This window comes from Gopherus evgoodei, unplaced genomic scaffold, assembly GCF_007399415.2.
Source record: "Gopherus evgoodei ecotype Sinaloan lineage unplaced genomic scaffold, rGopEvg1_v1.p scaffold_86_arrow_ctg1, whole genome shotgun sequence".
In the NCBI taxonomy this organism is placed as follows: Eukaryota; Metazoa; Chordata; order Testudines; family Testudinidae; genus Gopherus; species Gopherus evgoodei.
Genome location: NW_022060107.1, coordinates 234,611 through 260,407, shown reverse-complemented (window position 1 = coordinate 260,407; position 25,797 = coordinate 234,611). Strand labels below are relative to the sequence as shown.

Below are 25,797 nucleotides of genomic sequence, written 5' to 3'. Positions count from 1 at the left end.
CCCTTGCCCGGCGCCGAGCTGCAGCCACCTCTGGGGCGCGGTGGCCAGTTACCCAGGGACCCCTCACCCGGCGCCGAGATGCAGCCACCTCTGGGGCGGGGTGGCCAGTTACCCAGGGACCCCTTGCCTGGTGTGGGGATGCAGCCACCTCTGGGGTGGGGTGGCCGGTTACTCAGGGACCCTCGCCCAGCGCTGAGATGCGCCCACCTCTGGGTCGGGGCAGCTGGTTACCCAGGGACCCTTCACCCGGCGCTGAGATGCGGCCACCTTGGGTGGGGTGGCCGGTTACCCAGGGACCCCTTGCCTGGCCTGGGGATGCAGGGGTGGCCGGTTACTCGGACCCTCGCCCGGCGCTGAGATGCGACCACCTCGGTCGGGGCGGCTGGTTACCCAGGGACCCCTCACCTGGCGCTGAGATGCGGCCACCTCTGGGGCGGGTTGGCCAGTTACCCCGGGACCCCTTGCCCGGCGCCGAGCTGCAGCCACCTCTGGGGCGCGGTGGCCAGTTACCCAGGGACCCCTCACCCGGCGCCGAGATGCAGCCACCTCTGGGGCGGGGTGGCCAGTTACCCAGGGACCCCTTGCCTGGTGTGGGGATGCAGCCACCTCTGGGGTGGGGTGGCCGGTTACTCAGGGACCCTCGCCCAGCGCTGAGATGCGCCCACCTCTGGGTCGGGGCAGCTGGTTACCCAGGGACCCTTCACCCGGCGCTGAGATGCGGCCACCTCGGGTGGGGTGGCCGGTTACCCAGGGACCCCTTGCCTGGCCTGGGGATGCAGGGGTGGCCGGTTACTCGGACCCTCGCCCGGCGCTGAGATGCGACCACCTCTGGGTCGGGGCGGCTGGTTACCCAGGGACCCCTCACCCGGCGCTGAGATGCGGCCACCTCTGGGGCGGGCTGGCCAGTTACCCAGGGACCCCTTGCCCGGCGCCGAGCTGCAGCCACCTCTGGGGTGGGGTGGCTAGTTACCCCGGGACCCCTTGCCCGGCGCCGAGCTGCAGCCACCTCTGGGGCACGGTGGCCAGTTACCCAGGGACCCCTTGCCCGGCGCCAAGATGCGGCCACCTCTGGGGCGGGCTGGCCGGTTACTCAGGGACCCTTGCCTGGTGCTGAGATGTGGCCACCTCTGGGGTGTGGTGGCTGGTTACCCAGGGACCCCTCACCCAGCGCTGAGATGCGCCCACCTCTGGGGTGGGGCGGCTAGTTACCCAGGGACCCCTTGCCCGGTGCTGAGATGTGCCCACCTCTGGGGTGGGGTGGCTGGTTACCCAGGGACTCCTCGCCCAGCGCTGAGATGTGGCCACCTCTTATGTGACTCCCAAGTGACAGGTGCCCCCTGGGCTGGGGCCAGCACTGACTGACTGGGGGCTACCCGGGGCTGGGCCTGTCCAGCAGGAGGTGTTGCAGGGGGATATTTCCCCCCCCCCGCCGCCATCCTGTCTAGACTGACCCCTCCCTGTCTGGGATCGTGGCCAATGTAACGCTGAGCAAACAGCCACTGCCCGGGGGCAGTCTGATGGGGGAGCTGGGAGCTGGGGATTTACTGCAGGGCTGAGAAGGGGGTCTGTTGGGGGTGCTGTGTTTATTGGGGTCCCTGCGCCCATGGGGGGGCTCCCTGCTGCTGGAGCTGTCACCTCTGGGCATTTACCCCCTCACCACTGCTCCCTCCATCCCACAGCACCAGTTTCCACCCCCCGTGCCTCAGTTTCCCACCCCTCAATCGCTCCAACCAACCAGGACGTGATCTGACGCCCGCCTCCGCGGTCAGGGGCGAACGCCCTCTCATCTTTTCCCCCCGGCCGGGCAGCCCTGACCCTTGAGCTGGCTTTGACGCCAACCCACTGGCGTCAGCCCCTGTTTACCCGCCCCACAGATCGGCCGGCTGGGCAAAAGGGCTCGGAGCGGGCGGCCCTCGGCTGGATCCCTTCTCCGGGCACCATGGGCTTCCCAGCCGGGCTCCTGGTCCTGCTGTCTGTAGGGGCCCTGCTGTACCAGCCGATAACCCACGGGGACTTGGCCAAGGTGAGGCTGGCATGGGGGGCGGGCGGGGAGGGAGGCTGATCCACTGGTCTCAGAGCTCATTGGCATGGTGGCAAAAGGGTGTAACCCCCACCCCCCCGTCTCTGCTCCCTCTAGTCGTGCCCTGCCTCAGTTTCCCTTTGGGGAAAACAAGGGGACGATTCCATGTGGGAAGCGAAAGGTCTGGCTAGCCCTGAGCTGGGGGGGTTTCTGGTGCCCCTGGTGACAGGGCGGATAAACCCACAGGGTAGGAAGGAGCTGGGTCTGGGAAGCTGGGCCCAGTCGGGAGGAAGAAATCAGGGGAGAGCAGGTCAACTGCTTCAGACATTAGGTCGACTCCAAGCAGGACCAACCCCCAACTGAATCATCCCAGCCAGGGCTTTGTCAAGCCGGGCCTTAAAAACCTCCAAGGGGGGAGCGATCCTCTGGGACCTCATCCCGTGCTTTTCGGCATCCCGACGTCCCTCCGGCGAGGAGTTCCGCACGTCGCCGGCGCCCGGGCTGGCCGTTTGAAACCCACCGCGTATTCCAGCAGAGTTACGGACACCCGAGTTACGGACCGGGCAGCCCCGCACCCCTCCACCGGCACCGAGATCAGCCTTAGAGACCCAAAAACCGAACAAACAAACCGAAAAAAAGGCACGGACCCTGCAGCACCGCGTTAAACATAAACTATTATCCTAACAAAACCCAGGGCACGAGAACAAGAAAATCGGTGTCAAAGGTAAGAAACGGCGTCTGGGCTGGTTTCATTCGAACACCGAGGGGTCAAAGCAGCTTTTTCCTCCCACTGCTACGCGTGGGCCACGGTCGGGGGGTCAACGGCTGCGTTCGGCGGGTTCGGAGCGACCGACGGCCTCCGCTGAGGTGGTGACGTCGGGTCACGGGGTGAATTCGGGGGCGTGGATCCACATTGACTTCCACGCAGCCCTTGCGTTGCCAGTTTTTTGTGAGAGCTCTGCGCTGTCCGCCTGGGACTTCACGATCTGGGGTCGTTTGGTGTCATCTGCAGACGTTGCCACCTCGCTGATTGCCCCTTTTTCCAGGGGGATCCGTTCGGTAGGACCGGGCCCAGTACGGACACCACTAGTTACCTCTCTCCGCTCTGAAAACCGGCCATTTATTTGGATCCTTTCTTTTCCTGTCTTTTAACCGGTTACCGAGCCCTGAGCAAACCTTCCCTCTTATCCCACGGCAACTGACTTTGCTTAAGAGCCTTCGCTGAGGGACCTTATCACAGGCTTTCTGAAAATCTAAGTACGCTAGATCCCCCGGTTCCCCCTTGGTCCACAGGCTTGTCGACCCCCCTCACAGAATTCTAGTAGATTGGCGAGGCGTGATTTTCCTTGACCAAAACCAGCTTGACTCTGCCCCGACTCATCGTCTTTGTCGCTGTGTCTGATCATTCGGTTCTTGAGTTTCAACCCGTGTGCCTGGCACTGGTGTTAGACTGGCCGGCCTGGAATTGCCGGGATCACGTCTGGAGCCTTTTTTAAAAAAACAAAGAAACCAGCGGCACGTTGGCTCTCTGCCGGTCATCCGGTGTTAGTGTTGGGTTACATACAGACCGACGATGCCTAATGTGCCTCTAGACTCAAGGGTATCCTCTTGTCTGTGGCATGTACAGGGTGCCCATCATTGTGGTCTCTTTCCTGCATGTCTTCTCACAGCCCCCACTCCCAGGAGGTAGGGCAAGGTGGGGAAACTGAGGCACGGGGCGACTTATCCAAGGGTCTGTGGTTTGTGGCGGAGCCAGGAGTCGAACCCACAACCCAGCGCTCTGACCACCGGGCAAACCTTCCTCTCCAACCCATCCCGGACCTACAGAGGCTCTGGGGTGGTTATAGCCGATGGCTCGTCCCCCTGGCCGGTGAGTTTGCACGCTGGCAGAAGCGTGCCATCGCACGAGGCGTACAGGCCCCCCAGCTGTGAGTGGGTTGACAGGGAGCTGCAGCGGGGGACGGGTAGCCGGGGGGGCAGGGGCTGCAAGTCTGGGAAACAACCTACTACAGAGGCAGTGGTAGGAAGGAGCAAGGAATCACGAGGAAAACTGGGTGTGGCGGCTTCCCGCAGGGTCCCTGTGCTGGAGAGGTTCCTGGGCTGTGTCCCGGAAGAGGGGTGGCTTGTACCATGGTGATCATCCAGCCCGCCCCCCAATTTTCCACTGATATGGCTCTGCCTGGGCCGGTCCTTGTCCGTGACCCCTTCAATCTCAGACCACTCAGCAACACACCCCGAGCGCAGACTTCACCCTGTTTCCCCCTACCCCATGGAGCAGCCCCAGAAAGCCTAAAGGGGAAACTGAGGCAGGGCTAGGCTTCGTCAAAAAAATATTGCAAAAGCTGCCCGCTCCGTGGCACCCGGGCCAGAGACCTGCCCCGAAATAATTCCCAGAGCAGATCTCTCCGAAAAGCACCCAGGTCACCGATGGAGAATCCTGGTGAGCTGATAGCAACTCCCCCTTCTCCGCGCCCCAAAGTTAACTCCCCATAATTCGGTTGTAGCTTTCACGCAACTGCCCCCTCGTCTCACTCCTGGTTTCCGTGTCTCTGTTGCGCTAATTCCTTGGGGGGACTTTTCCCGTATCTCAGTTTACCTGGGGGACGAGCCCCAGGGCTTTCGGATCCAGCTGTTGCTAAGAACATCTGGGGCAGCGAGCCGATCTGCAGTTCATCAGGGCTGTAGGAACAGACTGAATACTTGAAGCCTGCGTGCAGATGTGGTCGCCCCCTCTCGAAAAGGATCGATTGGAATCGGAAAAGGTTCAGAACCGGACAACAGAATGATTTTGGGGTCTGGAACGGCTGCCGTACGAGGAGAGATTAATAAGACGAGAACTTTTCAGCTTGGGAAAGGGAGGGATATGAGAGAGGGCTATAAAATCGTGACCAGTGTGGAAAGAGGCAAGGAGGAAGTGTTTTTTATTCCTTCTCCCAACACAAGAACTAGGGGTCACCCTATGAAATGAATAGGCAGCAGGTTTAAAACAAACCAAAGGACGTATTTCTTCACACAAAGCACAGTCGACCTGGGGAACGCCTCGCCACTGGATGCTGTGAAGGCCAAGACCGTAAGAGGGTTAAAAAAAAGACCTAGATAAGTTCATGGAGGATGGGTCTAGCAATGGCTATTAGCCAGGCTGGGCAGGGAGGGTGTCCCCAGCCTCCATTTGCCAGACGCTGGAAATGGGCAACAGGAGCTGGGTCACTTGGTGATTCCCGGTTCTGTTCATTCCCTCTGGGGCACCTGGCATTGGCCACTGCCAAGACAGGACATTGGCCTAGATGGACCAGTGGCCTGGCCCAGTGCGGCCAATAACACCCCAAAATCCATAAAACAGGAAGAGACAAAACAGGCTGCTCCGAAGGGAGGTGGGCACAGCACTCCCTGCCTGGCTCCAGGCTGGTTCGCTGCAGACCACCTGTGATCTCACGCTTCACAACACACCCTGCGATGAAAGCCCGGAAAGCAAAGGACCCCTCCAAAAGGCCCTTCCCTCCTAACCCACTGGCTTCGTCGTCGCCCTGAGTGGGGACAGATGATTAACGAGCTGGCTGGAGCCATAGCGAGGGACTGTCAGCCAGAGGGCTACAAGGTGGTTGGCTCAAAGGGGAAACTGAGGCTGGGTTGCTCCAGTGTTGGGGGAGCCAGGGGGTGAAAGCAGCCCTAGACATGCTTTTTGTGATGGGTGGGCTGCCCCAGTAACCCAGCTGATAACAGGCGGCTGGACGTTGTGGGTCTTCTGCTAGCAAACCCCCGCTTTCTCCCCCTATAATCCGAGGCTGGCGCTGAGAGGCAGGAGCCAGTGCAAAAGAGAGACTCCCCCCTCCTCTCATGGAGCGGGGCACAGAACCCAGGAGTCCTGGCTCCCAACACCCCCTGCTCCAACCACCAGCCCCTGCCCCTTCCCAGAGCCGGGGAGAGAACCCAGGAGTCCTGGCTCTCAGCCCCCCCTGCTCTAACCACCAGCCCCCACTCCCCTCCCAGAGCTGGGGAGAGAACCCAGGAGTCCTGGCTCTCAGCCCCCCCTGCTCTAACCACCAGCCCCCACTCCCTTCCCAGAGCCGGGGAGAGAACCCAGGAGTCCTGGCTCCCAGCCCCCCCTGCTCTGACCCACCGCCCCTGCTCCCCAGAGTCGGGGAGAGAACCCAGGAGTCCTGGCTCCCAGCCCCCCCTGCTCTGACCCACCGCCCCTGCTCCCTTCCCAGAGTCGGGGAAAGAACCCAGGAGTCCTGGCTCCCAGCCCCCAATCCCCACAGTGTGTCTTTCCTATCATGGAGCAGTGCTGACACCTGGTGGCCAGCTGGGGTAACACGGCGATTTAAAGGGAGCGGATCCTCCCCCGGTTTTAGCCTGCGGAACTGCTGGCAACCAGACCCCTCTGGGTAACGCCCAGGGTGCATCTGCCCCCTGCGCCTCAGCAGCGCCACCCAATGGCCAGCGAAGGGGCTGCATAGGGCCCTACGAGTAACCCACTGCTTATCTGCCGTCCCCTCCTCCAGGATGGTCATTGCTTCCAGGTCCTCCCAGGTGAGGAGGGGGCCCTGAATATCGGCCAGCACTGGGGGGACGCCACCCCAGCAGCCACCATCTTCATCGACCTGAGCAAAGTGACCAGGTACAATCCCGGGGGAGGCGTGGGGGGGACTTCCTTGTGGGGGCTAGCGGGTTAGGGTGAGGGGGGTGGGGGCTGGGTTCTCCTGGGTTCTTTCCCCGGCTCTAGGAAGGGAGTGGGGGCTGGTGGTTAGAGCAGGGGGGGCTGGGAGCCAGGACTCCTGGGTTCTCTCCCGGGCTCTGGGAGGGGAACGGGGACTGGTGGGTTAGAGCAGGAGGGGCTGGGAGCCAGGACTCCTGGGTTCTCTCCCCAGCTCTGGGAAGCGAGTGGGGGCTGGTGGGTCAGAGCAGTGAGGGACTGGGAGCCAGGACTCCTGGGTTCTCCCCCCGGTTCTGGGAGGGGAGTGGAGGCTGGTGGTTAGAGCAGGGGGGCTGGGAGCCAGGACTCTTGGGTTCTCTCCCGGGCTCTGGGAGGGGAACGGGGACTGGTGGGGTAGAACAGGGGGGGCTGGGAGCCAGGACGCCTGGGTTCTCTCCCCGGCTCTGGGAGGGGTGTAGGGGCTGGTGGTTAGAGCAGGGGGGCCTGGGAGCCAGGACGCCTGGGTTCTCTCCCCGGCTCTGGGAAGGGAGTGGGGGCTGGTGGTTAGAGCGGGGGGGCTGGGAGCCAGGACTCCTGGGTTCTCTCCCCGGCTCTGGGAAGGGAGTGGGGGCTGGTGGTTAGAGCAGGGGGGGCTGGGAGCCAGGACGCCTGGGTTCTCTCCCTGGCTCTGGGAGGGCAGTGGGGGCTGGTGGGTCAGAGCAGTGGGGGCTGGGAGCCAGGACTCCTGGGTTCTCTCCCTGGCTCTGGGAGGGCAGTGGGGGCTGGTGGTTAGAGCAGGGGGGCTGGGAGCCAGGACGCCTGGGTTCCCTTTGTACGGTGTGGGCCCCGCTCTCCCCAGCGCCGCCTCCTCCTTCGACTTCCGCACGCTGGACCCCGAGGGGGTGATCTTTTTCGGGGACATGGGGGACCACAGCGACTGGTTCGTCCTGGGGCTGCGGCGGGGGAAAGCGGAGATGCAGATCAGCAATGTCGTGACGAACATCAGCGTGCGAGGCGGGCAGCGGCTGGACGACGGACAGTGGCACCGAGTATGGGGGGACTCGGGGGGCTCCTGTGAGGGGTAGGGGTGCTGGGGCTGGAGAGGGGGGCTGGGTGCATTGGGGGGGGGCAATTGGGGTGGGGATACCCAGGAGGAGGGGGAAGGTTTGGGGGGGTCCCCTTGGGGAAGCGGGAACTGGGATGTGGGTGTGTTTTAGGGGGGCCCTTGGAGTGGGGGTAGCTGTGTGGCTTGGGGGGGACCCAAGGGGTGGGGGCAGCTGGAGGGTGGATGGGTGGGTTTTGGGGGGTTCTCTCAGGGGGGAAGGGAGCTGGGTAGGTTTGTGGGGGAATCCTGGGCCTGAGGGCAGATGGACCGTGGGTTTGGGGGGGTTCTCTCAGAGAGGAGGGGGGCCGGGTGGATTATGGGGGACCTTGGCTGTGAGGGCAGATGGATAGGGGGTTGAGTGGGTTTGGGGGGGTTCTCTAAGGGCTAAGGGGGGCTGGGGGGGTTCTCTCAGAGAGGAGGGGGGCCGGGTGGATTATGGGGGACCTTGGCTGTGAGGGCAGATGGACAGGGGGTTGGGTGGGTTTGGGGGTTCTCTCAGGGCAGAGGGGGGTTGGCGGGTTTGGGGGGGTTCTCTCAGAGATGAGGGGGGCCGGGTGGATTATGGGGGACCTTGGCTGTGAGGGCAGATGGGCAGGGGGTTGGGTGGGTTTGGGGGTTCTCTCAGGGCAGAGGGGGGTTGGCTGGGTTTGGGGGGGTTCTCTCAGGGAGGAGGGGGGCCGGGTGGATTATGGGGGACCTTGGCTGTGAGGGCAGATGGATAGGGGGTTGAGTGGGTTTGGGGGGGTTCTCTCAGGGCTAAGGGGGGTTGGGGGGGTTCTCTCAGAGAGGAGGGGGGCCGGGTGGATTATGGGGGACCTTGGCTGTGAGGGCAGATGGACAGGGGGTTGGGTGGGTTTGGGGGTTCTCTCAGGGCAGAGGGGGGTTGGCGGGTTTGGGGAGGTTCTCTCAGAGATGAGGGGGGCCGGGTGGATTATGGGGGACCTTGGCTGTGAGGGCAGATGGGCAGGGGGTTGGGTGGGTTTGGGGGGTTCTCTCAGGGCAGAGGGGAGTTGGCTGGGTTTGGGGGGGTTCCCTCAGAGAGGAGGGGGGCCGGGTGGATTATGGGGGACCTTGGCTGTGAGGGCAGATGGACAGGGGGTTGGGTGGGTTTGGGGGGTTCTCTCAGGGCAGAGGGGGGTTGGCGGGTTTGGGGGGGTTCTCTCAGAGAGGAGGGGGGCCGGGTGGATTATGGGGGACCTTGGCTGTGAGGGCAGATGGACAGGGGGTTGGGGGGTTTGGGGGGATTCTCTCAGAGAGGAGGGGGGCCGGGTGGATTATGGGGGACCTTGGCTGTGAGGGCAGATGGACAGGGGGTTGGGTGGCTTTGGGGGTTCTCTCAGGGCAGAGGGGGGTTGGGTGGGTTTGGGGAGGTTCTCTCAGAGAGGAGGGGGGCCGGGTGGATTATGGGGGACCTTGTCTGTGAGGGCAGATGGACAGGGGGTTGGGTGGGTTTTGGGGGGTTCTCTCAGAGAGGAGGAGGGGCGGGTGGATTATGGGGGACCTTGGCTGTGAGGGCAGATGGACAGGGGGTTGGGTGGGTTTGGGGGGTTCTCTCAGGGCAGAGGGGGGTTGGGGGGTTTGGGGGGATTCTCTCAGAGAGGAGGGGGGCCGGGTGGATTATGGGGGACCTTGGCTGTGAGGGCAGATGGACAGGGGGTTGGGTGGCTTTGGGGGTTCTCTCAGGGCAGAGGGGGGTTGGGTGGGTTTGGGGAGGTTCTCTCAGAGAGGAGGGGGGGCCGGGTGGATTATGGGGGACCTTGTCTGTGAGGGCAGATGGACAGGGGGTTGGGTGGGTTTTGGGGGGTTCTCTCAGAGAGGAGGAGGGGCGGGTGGATTATGGGGGACCTTGGCTGTGAGGGCAGATGGACAGGGAGTTGGGTGGGTTTGGGGGGTTCTCTCAGGGCAGAGGGGGGTTGGATGGGTTTTGGGGGACCCTGGGGATGCAGTGGCTGGAGGGGGGCTGGGGTAAATTTGGGAGTCCCCCTGGGGTGGAGGGGTGGGGTTTGGGGCCCTGTTCAGCCACAGTAGCCAAGTGCTCTCCCGGTCCCCCCCAGATGGTGGTGATGAATGAGGGGGACACTGTGCGGCTGGAGGTGGATGGCGACGAGCTGCTGACCCTGGGCCACGTCTCGTACCCCATCATCCAGCGCCAGGCATCCAAGATGCGCCTCGCCATGGGGGGGCTGCTGCTCCCGCCCTCGTACCTGCTGGCCCCGGTGAGGAGCCAGGACTCCTGGGTTCTCTCCCCGGCTCTGGGAGGGGAGTGGGGGCTGGTGGGTCAGAGCAGAAGGGCTGGGAGCCAGGACTCCTGGGTTCTCTCCCCAGCTCTGGGAGGGGAGTGGGGGCTGGTGGGTTAGAGCAGGGGGGCTGGGAGCCAGGACTCCTGGGTTCTCTCCCCAGCTCTGGGAGGGGAGTGGGGGCTGGTGGGTCAGAGCAGAAGGGCTGGGAGCCAGGACTCCTGGGTTCTCTCCCCAGCTCTGGGAGGGGAGTGGGGGCTGCTGGGTGAGAGCAGGGGGGGCTGGGAGCCAGGACTCCTGGGTTCTCTCCCCGGCTCTGGGAGGGGAGTGGGGGCTGGTGGGTTAGAGCAGGGGGGGCTGGGAGCCAGGACTCCTGGGTTCTCTCCCCGGCTCTGGGAGGGGAGCGGGGGCTGGTGGGTTAGAGCAGGGGGGCTGGGAGCCAGGACTCCTGGGTTCTCTGCCCGGCTCTGGGAGGGGAGTGGGGGCTGGTGGTTAGAGCAGCGGGGGCTGGGAGCCAGGACTCCTGGGTTCTCTCCCCGGCTCTGGGAGGGGAGTGGGGGCTGGTGGTTAGAGCAGCGGGGGCTGGGAGCCAGGACTCCTGGGTTCTCTCCCCGGCTCTGGGAGGGGAGCGGGGGCTGGTGGGTTAGAGCAGGGGGGGCTGGGAGCCCGGACTCCTGGGTTCTCTCCCCGGCTCTGGGAGGGGAGCTGGGGTGGGGGCTGGGAGCTGTGGTTTGGGGGGGCCCAGCTCTCTCAGCCCCCGCCTGGCGTTGCAGATGAAGACGCCCATGGACGGCTGCCTGCGGCGCTGGATCTGGCTGAACCAGAGCACGACCTGGTGGGAGGGCACCCCCATGCAGGCGAAGGCCAAGCCCTGCTTCAGCGCCCTGCGGCCCGGCAGCTTCTTCCCCGGGGGGGGGGCTGGCCAGCTTCCGCCCGGCAGGTACCCGGGGACCCCGGCGTCCGGGCGGCCTGGCCCTGCCTTCCTTCCTGCCACAGCGTCAGCTGCCACGGGGATCCCCCGGCCTGCCCCTTCTCCTGTGGGGACCCCACATCCCTCCCCCTGCCCAGCAACTTCCTCCATGGGGACCCCTCCACTTTGCCCCCCGGCCTGCCCCCTCCTCTTATGGGGATCCCTCCACCCTGCCCCCCGGCCTACTCCCTTCTCCCGTGGGGACCCCCCCATCCCGCCCCCTGCCCAGCAACTTCCTCCATGGGGACCCCTCCGTCCTGTCCCCTCCTCTCATGGGGATCCCTTCACCCTGCCCCCCGGCCTACCCCCTTCTCCAGTGGGGACCCCTCTACCCTGCCCCCCGGCCTGCCCCCTCCTCCCATGGGGACCCCCATCCCACCCCCCTGCCCAGCACCTGCCCCCATGGGGACCCCTCCACCCTGCCCCCCTCGCCAGCCCTCTCCCTGCATGGCGATCCCTCCATCCTGCCCCCCTTCACCCAGCACCATCCCCCCATGGGGCCCCCCTCCTGCCTCTCTGTCTGGTCCCCTCTCCCTGTGGTGACCCCCCCATACCACCCCCCTCTGCCCAGCACCCCCTGGAGTGACCCCCCAGCCCCTCTATGGTGACAGTCCCCGGCCTCCCTCCCCATGCTTCCCAACCGTGACCCCAGCCCCTCCACAGGAATCCCCCCTCCTCCAGCCCCCTCAACAGTGACCCCACCCACTACCTCCTTCTCCCCAACTCCCCTCCACGGCAGCATCTGCTGGGGGAGGGTCCAGCCCCCCCGGTTAACCTGCCCCTGGTGTTTGCCCCCCCAGACCTGGCTGGCGGTGCTGCGCCCCCCAACGGGAGCTGGGGGCTGGAGGTGGAGCTGGGGCTCCAGGCCCCCCAGCAGACGGGGCTGGTGTTGGCTGTGGGGGCCCCAGACGGGAGCCTGGCACTGAGCCTGGCCCTGCAGCCCACGGTGAGTCCCAAGGGGGGGTGATGGTGTGGGGGGAATCCGCTCACCAGGGGGCGTGGTGCCAGGGATCTGTTCACCAGGGGGAGGGGCTGGGGATCTGCTCATGGGGGGGGGGTTGCAGTGCAGGGGATCCGCTCACCAGGGGGCATGGTGCCAGGGATCTGTTCACCAGGGGGAGGGGCTGGGGATCTGCTCATGGGGGGGGTTGCAGTGCAGGGGATCCGCTCACCAGGGGGCATGGTGCCAGGGATCTGTTCACCAGGGGGAGGGGCTGGGGATCTGCTCATGGGGGGGGTTGCAGTGCAGGGGATCCGCTCACCAGGGGGCATTGTGCTGGGGAGATTTGCTCACCGGGGGGATGGTGCCACAGATCTGGTCGCTGGGGAGGGCATGGTACCAGGGATCCATTCACCAGGGGGAGGGGCTGGAGATCTGCGCACTGGGGGTGTGTGCAGTGTGGGGGATCTGCTCACCAGGGGGCATTTGCTCACTGCCAGGGATCCTCTCTCCAGGAGGATGTGGTGACAGGGATTTGCTCACCGGGGGGCATAGTGCTGGGGGGATTTGCTCATTGGGGGGACGGTGCCACAGATCTGGTCGCTGGGGGTGTGTTGTGCCAGGGATCTGCTCACCGGGGGCACCAATGGGGGGGGATCGACACTCGTGTGTAGCCTGGGGGCAGGTTTTGGGAGCTGGGGGCGGGGGACCTGTCTCCATCTCCCCCTGAGCCTCCCTCTCCCTCTCCCGTAGGCCCTGGTGGTGTGCCTGGGTAACCGGACCCAGCTGCGGCTGCCTCTGCCAGAGGGGCCCTGCCTGGATGCCCCCCTGCGCCTGCAGGTCTCCCACACCCAGCTGGCCCTGCAGCTGGGTGACCACGGGGAGGCCCTGCCCGGGCAGCCCTCCGACTTCCAGTGGCTGCAGGAGGCCTGGCTGGGCCAGGAGGGGCGGCTCTTCATTGGCGGGCTGCCAGGTACATTCCCCCCCCCCAGCCCTGGGTACTGTTTGACTGCTTCCCCTACACCCGGGACGGCCTTGACTGTGCCCCCATCCCAGCTTAGCTGGGGCGGCCTTGATGTGAGACCCTTCCCCAAGAAAGGGTGGCTGTGTGGGTGGTGGTGGCGGGCCAGGGGGTCCCCTCTCTCCGCACCTTCTGACATGATATCTCCCTTGCAGAGGGGGGTGAGACCCCCAGCCCTCAGGAGTGGGGGACCTTTCGGGGCTGCCTGCAGGGGATCCGGGTGCAAGGCCACCAGCTGGACCTGGACTCAGCCCTGTTCAGGAGCAACACCATATGGGCCCACAGCTGCCCCGGCAGCCATGAGAGGGCGAGAGGGGGGAGATGAGCCGGGGGTGACGGACACCACCACCAGTGGTGGGAGGGTGTGTGTGGCTGGGGGGGGTAGGGGCGGTGATGCCATATGCTGGTGTGGGGCTGTTATTGGGGGTGGGGGGGAGGTTGTGGCTGGGAGTGAGCGTGTGGCTGGCTGATGTGGGGCTATAACTGTGGGGGTGCTGTGGCTGGGAACGAGTATGCAGCTGTGCTGGTGTGGGGCTGTGACTGGGGGGCAGGTTGTGGCTGGGGGGGGCTGTGGCTGGGAGCGAGTGTGCGGCTGTGTGATGAAGTGGGAATGTTCTTAATGTTTTCTCTGAATACTGTGTGGGTGCCTCAGTTTCCCCTATGCAGTTCTTAAGTATCTGGGTGGTGGGATAAGGGGTTGTGATAGGTGCAGAGCCCGACAGGGCCCGTGTGATGGTGTCTGCACAGAGAATGGCCGACGCCCTGTCTCCTGGCCACTGATGGCCTGGGCCCCTCCCCTGCAAGGTGCCAACTAAAGGTGTTGGAGAACAAAGAGACCAGGTGGCCCCTAGACAAAGGCCAGAGGAGGGGCTGGGGGGAGTTTCAGTTTGGAGCTGGCTGGGGAAACTGAGGCAGGCCCAACACCAGGGTCTGGACTCCCCACCCCCCCAAGATGGACCTGACTGAGGGGGTCCTGTTCTCTGTACCTACAAGCTCTGTGTTGGACTGTGTTCCTGTCGGCTAATAAACCTTCTGTGTTACTGGCTGAGAGTCAGGGTGAATCACAGGAATTGGGGGGGGGGGTGCAGGGCGCTGACTCCTCCACACTCTGTGACAGGCTGTGACTGGGGGTGCCACCGTGATGTATCTGGGAGCGGTTGTCCGTGACCAGTGTCGGGCTGTGACTTGGAGTAGCTGTGACGGTGTCCACCTGTGACCAGCTGGGAGTGGTTGTGGGTCGGTGGTGGTGTCTGTTGTGCCGAGGTGCAGCTGTGACAGTGTCCGCCTGTGACCGGCTGGGAGTGGTTGTGGGTCGGTGGTGGTGTCTGTCGTGCCGAGGTGCAGCTGTGATGGTGTCCGCCTGTGATCGGCTGGGAGTGGTTGTGGGTCGGTGGCGATGTCCGTCATGCCGAGGTGCAGCTGTGATGGTGTCCGCCTGTGACCGGCTGGGAGTGGTTGTGGGTCGGTGGTGGTGTCTGTCATGTCGAGGTGCAGCTGTGATGGTGTCTGCCTGTGATTGGCTGGGAGTGGTTGTGGGTCGATGGCGATGTCCATCATGCCGAGGTGCAGTTGTGATGGTGTCCGCCTGTGATCGGCTGGGAGTGGTTGTGGGTCGGTGGCGATGTCCGTCATGCCGAGGTGCAGCTGTGACGGTGCAGGGCCGGGCCTGGGAGTGGTTGTGACGGTGTGGGCCTGTGTCGGTGGTGGTGTCCGGCTCTGGAGGAGGAGGTGTGTGGCTGTGCTGGTGCCCTGCTGACACTGGGGTGGTGGTGAGGCGGTTGTGACAGTGTAGGGCTGTGTAATTATGAGTACTTGCGACAGTGTCGGGTCATGTTTGGGAGCTGTTGCGTGGTTGGGACGGTCTCTGCGTTGCCGTGTCTGTGCAGCTGTGCATGCCAGGGTGATTGTGAGCAGCTGAGATTGGCTGTGGTTGATTAGTTGTGACAGTGGTTGTGAGAGGCTGCGCTTGTACGTGGGATTGGTTTGTAGCACCGTGACTGGTTTTGCAGCAGCGAGGGCGGGTGTTTTGTGTGATTGTGCTCGTGCAGGAATGCGAGCTGCGCTTGTGCAAGACTGTGCGACCGTCGCCCATGTGGGGGGTTTGTTTCTGGGCATCTGTGTCTTCCACTGTGAGTGTGCAACAGTGACTGTATGACCGTGTGTGTGTGTGTGTGTGTGTCAAGCTCATCCCAAGTGGTTGTGTGACTGTCATTGTGAGCACGAGTCTGACTGTGTGCGTGTGTCCGAGGGGCTAATTTTTGTCATGCTCCATGTGTTTTGTCGAGGTCACTGTGACTGCGGGTGACTGTCTGATATGGTGTATCTGTGTGTGTGGGCGCATACGTTTTTCTCCATGTACAGCCTGTGAAGACTCGGCTCTATGCACACCCCTGAACCTGTGTAGTGATGAATGACTGTAGTTTGCACGGGTGTAATCCAAAGGCTCGACGACTGTGCGTGGCGGTGTAGTCATAGAGTTGATCAATGTTCGGGCCAGAAAGGAGCTTGAGACCTCAAGTCTGGTCCTCCTGTCTAGCACGGACTGGAGTATGTCACCCAGACCGCCTGTAGTGAGCCGAACAACTCCGGGCTGCACCAAGGTAGCTATCTTCCTTTCTTTGCTGATTGGAGTAGTTCGTGTGTGTAGCTAAGAGATTGTAAAGCTGTGACTAAGTGTGACTGACTGGTGTGTGTGACTGTGTAATTGTGGATGGCTGCAGTTTCTTAATTACACACACCCAGGGCCATACAGTCTCATAACCACACACCCACCAACAGTCATGCACAGATACAGCCGTACAATCTCATAGTCTCACACACACACACCCAGAGCCATACAGTCTCATAACCACACACCCACCAACAGTCATGCACAGATACAGCCGTACAATCTCACAGTCTCTCTCACACACACACACACACTGTAGCTGTACAGTCTTAGTCACACAGTCATGGGCTCTTAACTACACCGCCCACAACTACAGCCCTTCATGATTACAGTCACAAACAGTACCGTCTCCATGGCTCTTTCATACGGTCTCCCATAATCTCTTTAATGACACCCTAAACTGCTGTCATTCGCAGTTACATCCATCAAGCGTTAGTCACACACACAGCTACAGTCATTCATAGATACACAAGCTCAGCCACCGTCTCCAAATCTCTCACACAACTGCAGTGACTCCACCGTAATCTCTTGCCTGCGCAGCCACGCACAACCGACACAGTGTAATTGCGAATGGCTGTAGTTGTGGGAGGGGTGCATAACTATGATGGTGTGATGCATGACTGGAGTTGTGCATGAGATTAAGCGTCTGCACGGCTGATATTGTGCGTCTCTGAACGACTGTAGCTGTCCGTGTGACTAAGACTTGACGGCTGTAACTGTGAATGACTGTAGCTTGGCGGGGTGATGAAGAGACTATGACTGTGAGACTGTACCATAAGAGAGAGACTAGGCGACTGTGCCGGTTGTGACTGTAATTGTGACTGACTGTAATGATGTGTAGGGAGGTGTAGTTAAGAGCTTATGACCGAATGACTGTAGATGTGTGTGCAACTGTGACTGTACACCTACAACTGGAGTGTGTGTGTGTGTGAGAGAGAGAGGGAGAGAGATTGTGTGGCTGTGGTTGTATCTCTGAATGACTGTAGCTGGCCATGTGACTAAGAGATTGTCTGTCCGGCTGTGAACGTGCATCTGTGACCGATTGTAAGGGGTGTCTTAGGAGACTGGACCCCCGTGACCGCCGTTGGTGTGAGCTTGAAGCCCTGCTGGGTGTGTTCCCTGTGTCTACACTCGGCCACCACACACAGCACAGGTGCCCCCCACCCCAGGGATGCCCGGGGCTAACACCCAGACACAGGCTACACAGCGACCACAACCCAATTTATATACAAAATTGGCTACTAAACGGCTCACGACAAGGCTACCACGGCTCCTGCCGAATGGCGGGAGAACGTGCACCAAACCGGATGGTGGGCCACGGGCCGGGCCCCAATGACCGGCTCTAGGTAACTATGGAAGGGGCTTTGAATCAACCCCACCCCCACCCCTCCGGTCCAGAGACAGGACGGGCCGACCTAGAGGTGACAGGCCAGGACGCCTGGGTTCCAACCCCCTCCCTGATGGACCATAAGCCCCCCGGGGCCTCCTTCCTTGCCCCCCCCCCGAGCAGTGTGTGAAATTGGGGAGCATCCTGGCAGTGGGGGATGGGAAAGGGAGTTACTTAATGGGGGTAAAACGCTATTGAAATGTTACGCTGATTATTAGCAAGGGTTATAATTTTTCCCCGAAGTCCCCACCCCAGGAATGGAACCCAGGAGTCCGGATTCCCACCTCCCCCTGCTCTAAACACCAAGCTGGGGAGAGAACCCAGGAGTCCTGGCTCCCAGCCCCCCCTGCTTTAACCCACCAGCCCCGGCTCCCCTCCCAGAGCTGGGGAGAGAACCCAGGAGTCCTGGCTCCCAGCCCCCCTGCTCTAACCACCAGCCCCCACTCCCCTCCCAGAGCCGGGGAGAGAACCCAGGAGTCCTGGCTCCCAACCCCCATTCCCTTAACAGAGCTGGGGGAGGGGAGTGGGGTCTGGAGGATTAGAGTAGGGGGTGAGGCTAGAAGCCAGGACTCCTGGGTTCTCTCCCCGGCTCTGGGAGGGGAGTGGGGGCTGGTGAGTCAGACCGGGAGGCCTGGGAGCCAGGACTCCTGGCTTCTCTCCCTGGCTCTGGGAGGGGAGCGGGGGCTGGTGGGTTAGAGCAGTGGGGCTGGGAGCCAGGACTCCTGGGTTCTCTCCCTGGTCCTGGGAGAGGAGTGGGGGCTGGTGGGTCAGAGCAGGGGGGCTGGGAGCCAGGACTCCTGGGTTCTCTCCCCAGCTCTGGGAGGGGAGTGGGGGTTGGTGGGTCAGAGCAGGGGGGCTGGGAGCCAGGACTCCTGGGTTCTCTCCCCAGCTCTGGGAGGGGAGTGGGGGCTGGTGGGTTAGAGCAGGGGGGCTGGGAGCCAGGACTCCTGGGTTCTCTCCCCGGCGCTGGGAGGGGAGTGGGGGCTGGTGGGTTAGAGCAGGGGGGGCTGGGAAGCAGGACTCCTGGGTTCTCTCCCCAGCTCTGGGAGGGGAGTGGGGGTTGGTGGGTCAGAGCAGGGGGGCTGGGAGCCAGGACTCCTGGGTTCTCTCCCCAGCTCTGGGAGGGGAGTGGGGGCTGGTGGGTTAGAGCAGGGGGGCTGGGAGCCAGGACTCCTGGGTTCTCTCCCCGGCGCTGGGAGGGCAGTGGGGGCTGGTGGGTTAGAGCAGGGGGGGCTGGGAGCCAGGACTCCTGGGTTCTCTCCCTCGCTCTGGAAGGGCAGTGGGGGCTGGTGGGTTAGAGCAGGGGGGGCTGGGAACCAGGACTCCTGGGTTCTCTCCTCATCTCATGGAGCCGTGAGACGATGGCTGTAGGGGTCACCAAGTCCCGAGTGGGCTGGGAGCAGGAAGAGCCAAGTCTCTGGTGGGGGGGGAGACATAAAGGAGGGAGGAAGTGTGTTCCCACCCCCCACCCCCTTCACAGCAGGAAGCACGTCCCTGATTTGCTGCTGACGCTGTCGGCGGACGCGTTGGGGTCGAGGTCCCTGGGGACGGTGCCCTTGGCCCCCCACACGTTCAGTTCCCCGAAGACGCCGGTCTCCACCATCTCCTCCTGCCAGGGGATGGGGATGTTGCCGGAGGAGAAGTCGTCGTAGAAAGCCCTGTCCTGCTCGTCCAGCACCACGCCCTTCACCGTGGAGAAGGCGCCCACCTCGCTGATGTCCTTGGCGTAGACCGTCTTGGGGTCGGGCACGAAGGGCGGCTCCACCAGACCTGGGGGGCAGAGCGGGGGGCGCATGGAAACCGGGCTGGGGCGGTGGCAGGGTGTGGGGTGACAGCCCCAATGCAGAACGCGACCCGGAGTACACAGCCCAACACGGGGGACAAGACCGCCCCATTCTCCACCGCAACCACCGCACGCACAACCCAACCCCGGGGACAAGACTGCCCCGTTCTCCACTGCAACCGCCGCACGCACAACCCAACCCCGTGGAAAACACCGCCCCATTTCCCACTACAATCGCTGCACGCACAACTGAACCTGGGGACACCACTGCCGCATTCCCTGCCACAACCACCCCATGCACAGCCCTACTGCAACCACCGCACGCACAACCCAACCCCGGGGAAAACACCGCCCCGTTTCCCACTACAATCGCTGCACACACAACCCAACACCAGGGACACCACTGCCCCATTCCCCACCACAACCACCGCATGCACAACCCAACCCCGGGGAAAACACTGCCCCGTTTCCCACCACAGTCGCTGCACGCACAACCCAATCCCAGGGACAACACTGCCCTGTTCTCCACCAGAACCACCGCACGCACAACCCAACCCCAGGGAAAACACTGCCCCGTTCTCCACTGCAAGCACAACCCAACCCGGGGACACCACTGCCCTGTTCCCCACCGCAAGCACCCCATGTACAGCCCCACTGCAACCACCGCACGCACAACCCAACACCAGGGACAACACCGTCCTGTTCCCCACCACAACCACCGCACGCACAGCCCCACCGCAACCACCACATGAACAGCCCCACTGCAACCACCGCACATACAACCCAACCCTGGGGACAACCCCGCCTCGTTCCCCACCACAACCACCGCATGCACAACCCAACACCGGGGACAACATCGCCCCATTCCCCACCGCAGCCACTGCACATACAACCCCACTGCAACCACCGCACATGCAACCCAACACCAGGGACAACATCGTCCCGTTCCCCACTGCAACCACCGCACGCATAGCACCACTGCAACCACTGCACGTACAACCCAACCCCGGGGACAACACTGCCCCATTCCCCACTGCCACCACTGCACACACAGCCCCACCGCAACAACCGCATGCACAACCCAATGCCAGGGACAACACCGCCTCATTCCCCACCGCACGCATAACCCAACCCTACAGACACCACCCACCCAATTCCCTACCGCAACCACCGCACACACAACCCAACCCCGGGGAAAAACCGCCCCGTTTCCCACCACAATTGCTGCACGCACATCCCAACGCCAGGGACAACACCGCCCCGTTCCCCACCGCAACCACTGCACGCACAACCCCACAAACCACCGCACGCACAACCCAACCCTACGGACACCACCCGCCCAGTTCTCCACTGCACGCACAACCCCACCGTAACCACCGCACGCACAACCCAACCCTACGGACACCACCGCCCAGTACCACAACCCAACCTTGCAGACAACGCTGCCCAGTTCCCCACCACAATCACCATAGGCACCACCCCACCACAATCATGGCACACACAACACAACCCCACAGCCACCTCAGCCCTGGGGATGGGTTGGGGGGATTCCTCATCCCAAATCGGGGGGGGTTCAGGATGGGTAAGGGGTACCCCTCATTCTAGCAGTTGGAAGGGGCCTGGGGGGGATCTCTCAGCCCTGAAGGATGGGGGCGCTCTAGGGGGATGGGTCAGGGGGACCCATTGTCTGAACAATGGAGGAGCTGGGGTGATGGGTTGAGGGGACCCCTCATCCTGGGGGCTGGTGGGACTTGGGGGGAACTTTGAGGGGACCTGGGAGGAGCTCCAGGGGAGATGGGTGGGGGGGGTGTTACCTGCCTCCAGCCGGCCCCAGTTCACCTTCTGGAAGAGGGGATGGCCCTTGAGCTGGGCGCACTGGTTGTCCCGGAAGCCCAGGCGGCCGGCGGGGTCCTTGGCCATGAGTCCCTCGCAGGCGGCCCGGCAGGCGGCGCTGAACTTCTCCGAGTATTTCACCGGGTCGTGCAGGATGCGCCGGGTCACCTCCTTGTTCTCCACCTGCGCGGGCGGGCGGGCGGAGGGACGGATGGGGGGGTGCCCCCTTCCCAAGGCCCCCCACTCCCTGACAGGCCCCCAATCAGCCCCGTCCCCGTTCCAGCCCTCAGGATCCCATCTCCCTCCTCCAGCCCCCTCTCCTCCAGCCCCCATCCCCATGGGTTGGGGGACCCCTGGTGCTGGGTTGGGGGTGCTGAGGGGGTGGATCCAACACACCCCTTGGGCCTTGTCTAGAGGGGATGATTTGGGGGACCCCCCTCAGCCCTGGCTTGGGGAGGGGCCTGGGGTCCCCTTGGGGGGTAGCAGGGGGTCCCCATGGTGGGGGAGGTCCCCATTTACCTTCTCCCCCCGGCAGCGAAAGGGGCCCTTGGCTTCAATCATCTCGTAGAGGGTCACCCCCAGGGTGAAGTAATCCACACTCCAGTCGTATTCCTCGTTTTTCAGCAGCTCGGGGGCCATGAACCCTGGGGGGAAAGATGGGGTGAGGGACCCTAGCATGGGGGCTGGGTTGGGCTGGACATGGGGGACAGGGGTGGAGGCTGGGAGGCGAGGGGGGATCTAGGATGGGGGACCCTGGAGAGGGGGCTGGGTTGGGGGGTTGCGAGGTGAGGGGGGATCTGGGATGGGGGGCAGGGCTGGAGGGGTAGGGGATGGGAAGGGAGGAGAGGGGGCTGGGGGAGCTGTGTTGGGGGGCTGGGGGGGCTGGAGATTGGAGGATGGGATGGGAGGAGAGGGGGCTGGGTTGGGGGGTTGTGTTGGAGGGCTGGGGGCCGGGAGGTGAGGGGCGATCTGGGATGGGGGACCCTGGAGAGGGGCTGCGGGGAGCTGGAGATTGGAGGATGGGATGGGAGGAGAGGGGGCTGGGTTGGGGGGCTGGGAGGTGAGGGGGGAGCTAGGATGGGGGGCAGGGCTGGAGGGGCGGGGGATGAGATAGGGCTGGGAGGGCTGGAGATTGGAGGATGGGATGGGAGGAGAGAGGGCTGGGCTGGGGGGTTGTGTTGGAGGGTTGGGGGCTGGGAGGTGAGGGGGGATCTGGGATGGGGGCAGGGCTGGAGGGGTAGGGGATGGGAAGGGAGGAGAGGGAGCTGGGGAGCTGTGTTGGGGGGCTGGGGGGGCTGGAGATTGGAGGATGGGATGGGAAGAGAGGGGGCTGGGGGAGCTGTGTTGGGGGCTGGGGGGGCTGGAGATTGGAGGATGGGATGGGAGGAGAGGGGGCTGGGCTGGGGGGTTGTGTTGGAGGGTTGGGGGCTGGGAGGTGAGGAGGGATCTGGGATGGGGGACCCTGGAGGGGGATGGGGGGGCTGGAGATTGGAGGATGGGAGGGGAGGGGGCTGGGGGGGACTGGGGGCCGGGAGGGGAGGGGGATCTGGGTTGGGGGACCCTGGAGGGGAGGAACAGAGGGAGCCCCCCAAGGTGATAGGGGCAGAGGGACCCCCCTTTTGAGGGAGCCACACCCCCCACCCCCCAGGCTCACCTGGGGTCCCCGCATACCCCTTGGTCTTGTCCTTCCCCTCCGGCAGCTCCACCGCCAGCCCCAGGTCCGACAGCCGGACGTGCCCTGGGGAGACCAGAACCGGGGTCAGACAGGCCGGGACAGGACCCCCCCCCCCGCTCCCCAGGAGACCCTCCTCGGTCCCAGCCCCTCACCTCCACCATTCCCCTCACTGCCCCCCCCAGCCCCACCTGCCCCCCCCGCCCTCAGGCCTTTAACCCCCCCCCCAGCAGGCTGCCCCTGCTCCCCCCTCACCCGCGTCGTCCAGCAGCACGTTCTCCGGCTTGAGGTCCCGGTAGATGATGCGGTTCTGGTGCAGATGCTCCAGGCCGCAGATGATCTGGGCCGTGTAGAAAACGGCCCGAGGCTCCGGGAAACCCGGGTTTTTCTCGTCCACATTGTAGACGTGGTACCTGGGGGCCGGAGGGGGCAGGACGGTGAGACAGAGACACGGGACCTGGGGGCCGGAGGGGGGGAAGATGATGCGGAGACCCGGTACCCAGGATGGGCGGAGAGAGAGGTGACGTGAAGACGTGGTACCCAGGGCGGGCGGAGGGGGAGATGACGCAGAGACACGGTACCCGGGATGGGCGGAGGGGGAGGTGACAGGGAGACATGGTACCTGGGGTGGGAGGAGGTGGAGGTGACACTGGAAACACGGTACCTGGGGTGGGTGGAGGGGGAGGTGACGCGGAGACGCGGTACCCAAGGCGGGTGGAAGGGGAGGTGATGCGGAAACGCGGTATCCGGGATGGGTGGAGGTGGAGGTGACACTGGAAACACGGTACCTGGGACGGGCGGAGGGGGAGGTGACAGGGAAACGTGGTACCTGGGGGAGGCGGAGGGGGAGGAGACATGGAGACGCGGTACCTGGGGCGGGCGGAGGGGGAGGTGACACAGACACACAGTACCTGGGGCAGGCGGAGGGGGAGGTGACAGGGAAACGTGGTACGTGGGACAGGCGGAGGGGGAGGAGACATGGAGACGTGGTACCTGGGGTGGGTGGAAGGGGAGGTGACGCGGAGACGTGGTACCTGGGGCGGGCGGAGGGGGAGGTGACATGGATACGTGGTACCTGGAGACAGCGGAGGAGGAGGTGACACTGGAAATGTGGTACCCGGGGCGGGCAGAAGGGGAGGTGAGGTGGAGATGCAGTACCTGGGGCGGGCGGAGGGGGTGGTGGTGGCATGGAGACATGGTACCTGGGGCGGGAAGAGGGGGAGGTGACACAGAGGATCCCAGGGGTGGGGGATAGGTGGAGCCCGAGGATGGGGGCGTGTGACCAGGACATGGGAGCTGCGCTCAGGGGACCCTGCACCCTCATGGGGCACAGAGGTGCCTGGGCCCAGGGCCTGTAATGGGGACGGGGTACGTGGGTGTGAGGTGTGAGACGGGTGACACAGGACTTCTGCGGCTGTTTTTTGTCCAAAGACCCAAAACTTCCCCCCAGTCCCCAAAAAGGAACCACAAATATTTTGAAAACGCTGCCTCGGTGGCTCATGGGAGTGGTAGTTAAGGTGCCTCGAACCCCCTTCTCTTGTATGACCGGGGCATCAGTGCTGGACTACATCTCCCATGATGCATCACAGGCCAGGGCAGGGCATTGCAGTGCATCATGGGAGATGTAGTCTGTATCGAGGACCTGGCGGGTAAAGGAGAACAAGGACCTAATGTGATTGACCCACAACTCCCTTGATGCACCGCACGATCCCCAGGAACACCTGGCCAGGGTGCATCATGGGAGATGTAGTCCTGCCAGGGAGCCTTGGGGGACAGTCGGATGGATGGAGAGGGAGGAGGGGGCGATTGTCCCAAGCCCCATGTTACAGCCCCCACGCAGAGTGGGGCACAGAGGGCCCCCCCACGCCCCGCCCCCCTCACCTGAGGTCGCCGCCGTTCATGAGGGTCATGACCAGACACAGGTCCAGCTTGGTCTGGAAGGCGTAGGCCAGCGTGACGATGAACCGGCTGTGCACCTTGGCCAGGATCCGCTTCTCCACGATGGCCGCCTGGCGGGGAGCGCGGAGGGGCGGGTCAGCTCGTCCCCCGGCCACCCGCAGTGCAGGGCATAGGACACACGAGTGGGTCTGTTTGTGTGTGTGAGATTGTGGGGGGAGTGTGTCTGTGTGAGTCAGGCTGTGTGTGTGTGTGTGTGCGTGCGTGCGTGTGAGGTGAAGGGTGTGTGTGTGACACCTTGTGCATGTGGGTCTGTGTGTGTGAGATTGTGCTGGGAGTGTGTGTGATTCTAGCCCCATGTATGTCAAACTGTGTGGCTTTGTGTGTGTGTGTCTGTGTATGTGTGTGTGAGAGAGAGAGAAAGAGGCTCTGTGTGTGTGTGGGAAGCTGTGTGTGGCTTTGTGTATGTGTGTGTGGGGGGGCTCTGTGTGTGTGTGTGTGTGTGTGTGTGTGTGTGTGTGTGTGTGTGTGTGTGTGTGTGTGTGTAGGGATGAGTCTAATCCCAGGGCTTCCACTGGCCTGCTAAGCGGGGAGCTCTCTCTCTTGCACGCACACACACACACAATCATTCACACCCCGCCTCACACAGCCTGCACCTTCCCCCATCCCCTCCCCTGCATCTCCCACCCCCAACCCCCCCAAACAGTCACCCCCAAACTCAGAACCCCCAAAGCTCCCGCCCACCGGTCCTCAACCCTGCGCCCCCAAATGCCATCCCAGACTGAGCCCCAAACCCTGCCCCTTAGAAACAAAATTGTTCTGATGTCGCTGATATAAAGGGAGGGGCACGGATCCCCCCCACCGGCCCCCACTCCCCTCCCAGAGCCGGGGAGAGAACCCAGGAGTCCTGCCCCCCCACCCCCCCGCCCTTGCCTCGTATCCATTGCGTTTCTTGAGCCGTTTCTTGTTGAGCTTCTTGTTGGCGTACATCTTGCCGGTGGCCCTCATCTGGCAGGCGCACACCTCCCCGAACCCGCCCTTGCCCAGCACGCGGAAGTCCAGGAACCACTCCTCGCTCACGCTCTGCCCCTCCAGCCACTTGAACTGGAGAGAGCGGGAGAAGAACAAGGTCTCCTTGAACCCGGGCCAGGCCCGGGCCTCCAGGTGCCGGAGGAGCTGCCCCTCGGCCTCCTGGAAGAGGTCCGCCCGCCCGTGCCGGGCGTCCTCCTTGACCCTCGCCACGGCCGCCTCCTCCAGGAAGGCGCAGAAGGTCTCGGCGGCCGAGTCGAAGAAGCGGTTGACGGTCTCCTGGGCCGCCCGGGGCCGGTCGCTCTCCTCGGCCGCGGCGTAGGCCTCCACGCTCTTCCAGAGGCCACCGGCCGGCGCGAAGGTCTCCTGCTCCTCCAGGAACTGCTGGAAGAGCCGCTTCCCGATGGGCTGCCGGAGGCAGACGGTGGGGAAATCCAGGTCCGGCCGGCCCCGCAGGTGCTCGCACCGGGTGATGTGGGGCAGCTGGAGCCTGGCCCGCATCTTCCGGTCCCGCGAGACCGAGGCGGCGCCGGCGTCCGTGCTGCCCCGGGCCGAGACGTAGGCCGAGTTGGCCACCACCGTCTCCAGGCCGCCGATGTCCAT

At 63.8% G+C, this 25,797-nt stretch overlaps 2 protein-coding genes across 2 annotated transcripts; one reads left to right on the top strand and one right to left on the bottom strand.

Moving 5' to 3' along the window:
* The first annotated feature begins 1,939 nt into the window (after window positions 1-1,939).
* Window positions 1,940-13,259, top strand: SHBG (sex hormone binding globulin). The gene is made up of 8 exons (XM_030548112.1): window positions 1,940-2,023; window positions 6,523-6,638; window positions 7,513-7,702; window positions 9,813-9,974; window positions 10,769-10,967; window positions 11,766-11,911; window positions 12,659-12,878; window positions 13,082-13,259. The coding sequence occupies exons 1-8, from the start codon at window positions 1,940-1,942 to the stop codon at window positions 13,249-13,251; spliced, it is 1,287 nt and encodes a 428-aa protein (XP_030403972.1). The 3' UTR covers window positions 13,252-13,259.
* A 5,037-nt stretch (window positions 13,260-18,296) lies between these two features.
* On the bottom strand, window positions 18,297-25,797 carry GRK1 (G protein-coupled receptor kinase 1). The gene is made up of 7 exons (XM_030548131.1): window positions 25,099-25,797; window positions 24,151-24,278; window positions 22,525-22,682; window positions 22,252-22,335; window positions 21,117-21,241; window positions 20,579-20,780; window positions 18,297-18,751 (listed from the first exon to the last, which is right to left on the bottom strand). The coding sequence occupies exons 1-7, from the start codon at window positions 25,795-25,797 to the stop codon at window positions 18,456-18,458; spliced, it is 1,692 nt and encodes a 563-aa protein (XP_030403991.1). The 3' UTR covers window positions 18,297-18,455.